We start from the raw sequence: 6,643 nt of genomic DNA on the forward strand, positions 1-6,643 counted from the left end.
ATATTATAAAGAGTTAAATAAATAAATATTAAAGTAGACAAATAAATAGATGTGTGTGCCTTTACAAAGTCAGCTGGAAGGGCAACTCCGTGCAGCGATGAAAGCCATGTTGGTTAGTACTCCTGAAAAGAGTACACAAATAAAATTGATGTGATTAAAGGTGAAATGAGAGTCTTGTAAGTGACAGAATAGTAAAAGTGTGATACGGCTGATGAGAAGAACTTCCATGTTATATCAAGACTCATTACCTAGTCCTTCAACTTTCTTGTGAGTCTTTGAGATGAGGAGAAGGATCTCATGATTTCTGCTCTGACAACCTCCCAGGCACAAAGGCTGTATCTCTTCTCCTTCAGGTAGAGAGTGATCCTGTGAAAGTATTTCCTCACAGCCAGTCTTGAGTCATGCATCAGGGAAACCTCTTCTAGCCCTGACTCCTGGGTCAGGCAGGCCTGCAGGTCATTCAGCTGCTGATGGAGGCCAGTGCAGAAGATGTCCAGCAGAATCTTGTCCCAGGCAGCAGATGAGTCCTCTGATCTGAAGAGAATGAAGGTCTGCCTGGCCACTTCTTGGAGGACAGAGATTGCCTGAGCCTTCTGGATTTGCTTGCCATCAAACTCCTGCTGGGGGAAGCCAAAGTCCTGTCTGTCCTTCAGGCAGGAGAAAGTGGAGATTCTCCTCATTTGTCCCAGGAGAATCAAGGGCCTCTTGTTCCCATGGCTGTGGGCTTGAGGCAGGTTGCAGGCCAGAAAGCATGATGACATGATGGTGAGCACCACCAGGGCCACCAGTGCAGGAAGAGGCCAGGCCATTGGGAGCCTGCTGACTTGATGAGCTGTGTGGGATGGGTATGTGGTCCTGAACCTTGGCTGTGTGCTCTCTGAGAACCTTGATTTGTTCAGATCACTTAAATAGAGAACATACAGCTTCATTTTCTGAATGCTCTCCTTTTATTTTTTACTTTTATTTTCTTGCTCACTTTTGCTTTCTCTACAGGAGTTCTGAGTAAATTTTCTCAGCCATTTTGTTTTTGTCATTGCCTTCCCTCTCCATGCCACCAGACCCTTGATAGATATGTTTTCCTACATTAATTCCTGATTAAAATTCAATGGCACAAACATATTATAGCATAGTTATGTAATGAATTGATGCTTTTTCTTTGCACATAAAAAGAAAGTGAAAGTATATTACATCATATTATATAACAGCAAATTAATAATAGCTATGCCTTGGGAGCTGCTTGTATATCCATGAACAGAAGAATGTGTAAGCCACACATAGTATTTAGACACAAGGAGTACTACTCTGCAGGTACTTTTTGTAGGAAAATGGATACACCATGAAAGCATAATGTTAAGCGAAATAAATCAAACATGCAAGTTTAAATATGGCATTGTTTCTCTCATATGAGAAACCTAAATTATAAATAAAGAGCCACATAAAAGATAAATAATAAGAAGTAGGAAAATATATATTTCACAAATGGGAAGGGAATCGAGACATAAATGGAGGAGAAGGCGGGGAAGAAAGAGGGATAAAAAAGGAACAAAGATGCATTATGCACCTACACTGACTCCACACAAGTAATGCAAAAGTAATGTTCTGAAAACATGTACTAATAAATAAAAATAAAACAAAAGCTATTGATAATTAACAACTTTGTAAAAGTATTTTCCTTTTAATTTTTGTATGATTTTTCTCTATATGACTTTTTTCTTATAAATTGCATGTATACTTACAATGTAGTGATTGTTGTTACTGTATATATTATATAATTTTATTTTTTATGTATTTGGTACAGGGTCTACAAGGTCTACAGGGTCTCACTACATAGGTCATGCTTGTAGTGATCCTTGTGTTTCCAGTCTCCCAAACTCTGGGATTACAGGCGTGTGGCACCATCACCATTCTCAATTGCAATCTCAGCTTGCCCCAAGGTGGGAGGGAGGGGTCTGGCACAGCTTGCTGGAGATCAAACTCCAGCCCCTGCGCTCTGCCTAAGCAGGCACTTTAGTCTGCTGAGGTATCTGGCTACCCCAGAATATAAATTATTTTTAACTTGTATTATTATTGTAAAATATTTTAAGTTCATTTCACAGGGGAGATAATCTTAGTTCTTTCACTGTTAGACATTCATTTAGATGTGGTCAATAATTTTTCTTTTCAGAACTGAACATGATTATTTGTGTGTTCAATAAATTTAATAGAATTAAATATTAGATACAATTTTGTGTTTAATTCCCAGAGCCCGGACCACATTTCTAGTTCCAATGATTAATTTCCTCAGACATGAGAGCTGTATCATTGGCCAAGAGAATGCATGCTTGATATATTGATTTCATTCAATGTGATCTTTTAAAAACTTATATTGGAAGGGCCATCCAAGTAGCTCAGTGGATTAAAGCACCTGCTTAGTCAGACTCAAGGGCTGGGGTTTGATCCCTGGCCTGCAGTGCTGACCCGGCCCCTGGGGTGTGCTGAGACAGCGATTGAGAGTGGGCATGGTGGTCCATGCCTGTAATCCCAGCACTTGGGAGGCCGGAAACAGGAGGATCACTATGAATCCAATCTACATAGTGAGACCCTGTAGAACCTGTACTAAATACATAAAAACAAACAAACAAACAAACAAATTTGTATTGATATTCAAATACCTGAAACAATAACCTTCAGATATTTTAATCTTATTAAAAACTAAACTGGTTTTGCCTTAATGTCAATATGATGTATATGTAAAGCTGTGAATGAACTGAATGATTTTCTCTATATCATGCAATATAGCAGACGTTCCTTCGTATTTGTTTTTCATAGAAAGCAAAAGGTGTTGCTTTTTGATTTGCAGTTACTAATGACAAATAGAGAACAAAAATATGTACCAAAGCAAAAGATGAAAGGAATATCCTACTGGGGATCTGAGTAACAAACAAAACTTATTTCATTCAGCCCAGCAAGATGAAGAATAAGACCTAGAGCATAGCAAGATGGTTAAAGGAATGAGATAAAGTTAGCAAGCAGGCCAGGGCTCAAAGATAAATTATTATTCCCTGGTGCAGAGGTTGCTTTCAGCTTTGCTGCATTTGTCATCAACAGGCAAGGAAGGCATAACAACCAGATTTCATACTATACACAAAGGATACAAATTTGCAAGAGCACAGCATTTTATCTGGGTATGGGGCAAGTGTTCATCATGTCTAGGTCTGTCCTAGTAGATAGACAAACTCAGAAGATCAATATTCCTCTTGCCATATCGGGGGAAAGCAAAGGGAACGATAGCACAGTAGAGGATGGGGTGAGGAGGTCCATCCCATGGACTGTATATATTTGGGTGGCATTGTTGACCAAGAGAAAAATGATATTGTAACAATGTATTCTAACAGGGCAAAGATTCAAGTACACTGAATTTTAATTTTCTACTTTAACATTGTAGGTTACTATATTTTTATTTAATAAATATGTGTAAAAATTATCCATTTTTTTCTGTACATCATTTTAATTTTCTATTTAAATAGGTTAATGTGGGCTGGCCTGATAGCTCAACAGATTAAAGCGCCTGGTTAGGCAGAGCTCAGTGGCTGGGGTTCAATCCCCAGCATGCCAGGCCAGCCCCCACCCCAGGCACGCTGAGATGGCGATTAAGAATGGATGTGGTGGCACAAGCCTGAAATCCCAGCGCTTTGGGAGGCTAAAACAAGAGAATCACTGAGTCTGATCTACGTAGTGAGACCCTGTATACCTTGTAGACCCTATACTAAATGCATTAAATAAATATATTCAGATATATGGAGGGTGGCAAATTGAAGGACCACCTTGAGCTGCATAAACTCTAGCTACACCACTGAGAAATGATTATTTTAATGGACAATTTCCCCAATGTAGTATATTTAAGTGAGAGAAGTAATATTAATAAAAGGAATAAATCATGTATTGTATAAAGTGCTTATTGGGCTGGGGAGATAGCTCAGTAGAATAAGTGCTTGCCTCACAAGCGCAAGGGCCTGAGTTCAATTCTCGGTTCCAAAAAAAATAAATAAAATAAAATAAAATAAAATAAAATAAAATAAAATAAAGTGCTTATTATTATAAGTCAGACACCGTTCTTAGCACTTAACAATCAATCCTCATTTGACCCCGCAATACCCTATCTCAGTGATGGTAAACTTTCAGAGACAAGTGCCCACACTGCAACCCAAAATCCACATATTTATAGCAAAGTGTTAACATTGTAATTAAACCTAAATACTGAGGTTTTAGATTAGAAAAAATAATTTTTACATTAACATTTTTTGTGTGTTTTTTTTGGTAGAACTGGGGATTGAACTCAGGCCCTTGCACTTGCCAGAGAGGTGCTTATTCCACTGAGCTGTCTCCCCAGCCCCCAACATTTTTTGTCTTAAAAGAAAATCAAATGACATGTGTGCCATAGGTTCACCACCACTGCTGGAACTTCTCATGTCTGTTGAAAACCTCTGTGCCCAGACCCATTAAGCCAGTGGAGACACCAGTGAGGAGGAAGGACATTGAAGTTTCACTCTTAATCCTATTTACAGCAGAAAAAGCGAAATCACAGCACTCTCACCAACTGTGGAGCCACTTATGACTTCCAAAATCCCACTCTAAGTCTTCAGTGTTTACCTGCTTTCCAAGGAAATTTCTGGCCATAAGAACAGAGATGAATGAAGGTTGATCCGTGTTTTCCAGGGAGTTGACTCCTGCCTGTAAAATGGCAGATTCTTTTTCTCCCACTCATTACTTTCCTCCACTGAAAAGTCTGATTTGCTTAAGCCAGATATATTACTTAGTCACTAATCTTGTCCATTTTACTGACATGGGCTATTTTGTGGTTTTCATCTTCTTGGGAATGTGTCTTCATAAAGTTGAATACATTTGTTAAACACTTCATGCACCCTAGACATACGACTGTAGGTCTGAGCTGAAGCAAAATGAAACCAAGGACCTAAATAAAATGAAACCAAGGACCTGAGGCTCACAGCTTGCGTCTGGAAAGGCTCACTGCAGGGATTAGTCATGTGGAAATGGAAGGAGATCTGGAGAAATGAGAAGTGCCCAGCACATTACAAGAGGGTGATTCAGATGACCCACTCTCTTGTCACCTGCTTAGTCAGCCCCTTGGTGCCTCTTATTTGTAGGCAGGTAAGTCGGGTTGCTGAGTTGATAATGACAGAACTAAAGAAGAAGAATTTGGAAAAAAGTGTTTTGGGAGTGGTAGAAAATAGTTTTGCAATAATTTTCATAGAGCCAGGGATATAGCTCAGTGGCATAAGCACCTGCCTGGCAAGCACAATGTCATGAGCTCAGATCCCAGTACCAAAAATAAATAAATAAATAAATAAATAAATAAATAAATAGCATAGAAAGAGAGCTAGTGTGCTCAGGACATTTTATTTGTTTTTGGTTTTCATTGAATCTTGACTAATGTGGTAATTTCAGCATTATCCCTTGATGGTTTGGGGTCTCCTTCCTCAAAACAAATGAATAAACATTTGGTACCTCTATCTACTTCTACTCGTATGGGATGATTGCTCCATTTACATTTGGTTGTCAAAATTTGGCATGTAATAATTACAGTGTTAGTTCAAGTTGAAAAGCCAATCAATTTCACATGAAAACATTCCCATTCTTCTTTTTACATGGCTATATTCACTTTTCTAACCACGAGAGATAAGGCTTCCAATAGCTGAACTATTTCCTTTTTAAAATATCTCTCCAGAAATTTGTGTGGTAACTCTCCATAAAAAAAATCTTCTTATCCAACTGATGCACTTCAGTCAAGTCCTTATCAATTCAGGAACTGAGTCAATTTTTTTGTTGTTGTTGTTGTTATGGGGATTGAAGCAGGGCCCTTAACTGAGCTAAATCCCTAGAATTTTGTTTATTTTTCATTTTGAGACAGGACCTCAATAAATGTCTATGTCTCTCAACTTGGACCTAAATTCCCAGTCCTCTTACCTCACCCTTCTAGAGGGCTATGATTATACCAGTCAATATGTACAAAAGGAAAAATAATTGTTAAATGCTAGAGAAATAATACCAGTAATTATTATATACATGAATTAGAAAGACAAGATTGTGTTGAGTATTTAAAAAAGAAGAGCAAATATGTAGTTTTGGGAGCATTTTCATCAAGTTTCTACCTGTAAGATCAGTACAGAAAAACAACACCTGGTTACAAATCAAAGACTCATTCTGCGCTTTAGTGACAGTGACCCTGAAGGACCCTCAATAATCATACATTCCCTGTTTCCCAAGTGTTAAGGGCAGAACTTTAATTTTATAATGCGTCCAAAAGCTTCTTTCCATATTCATAGCCATATTCATAATGCTAGCAACAGAAAAAAGATGAAACAGGGCTTGTAGGTAACTGTAAAATTAAACTTTGGGACAAAGTCAATTTTATAAAATAAGTGCTAAAATAAATTGGGCTATTTTTCCTATTAAAAATATCGTTGGTGCATTCAGTGTACAATGAGAGACTCAGAGGGTTTGTGATTTGTTCCTGCAAGTCACTCACATACAATTCCTTTTAACTTTTTTAGGATGGAAGTGATTTTTTTTTCCTAGCACCTAGACCCATGAAATACAGTGATTCACCATAGTTTTTTTCCTGTGCAACTGACCAGATGAGACT

The 6,643-nt window shown here is 38.1% G+C and overlaps 1 protein-coding gene across 1 annotated transcript; it reads right to left on the minus strand.

The window, feature by feature from the left end:
* Window positions 1-248: 248 nt before the first annotated feature.
* On the minus strand, window positions 249-809 carry LOC101566149 (interferon alpha-5-like). The gene has a single exon (XM_004631732.1). The coding sequence runs from the start codon at window positions 807-809 to the stop codon at window positions 249-251; it is 561 nt and encodes a 186-aa protein (XP_004631789.1).
* Window positions 810-6,643: the final 5,834 nt, after the last annotated feature.

Source organism: Octodon degus, unplaced genomic scaffold, assembly GCF_000260255.1.
Source record: "Octodon degus isolate 3935 unplaced genomic scaffold, OctDeg1.0 scaffold00044, whole genome shotgun sequence".
NCBI lineage: Eukaryota > Metazoa > Chordata > Mammalia > Rodentia > Octodontidae > Octodon > Octodon degus.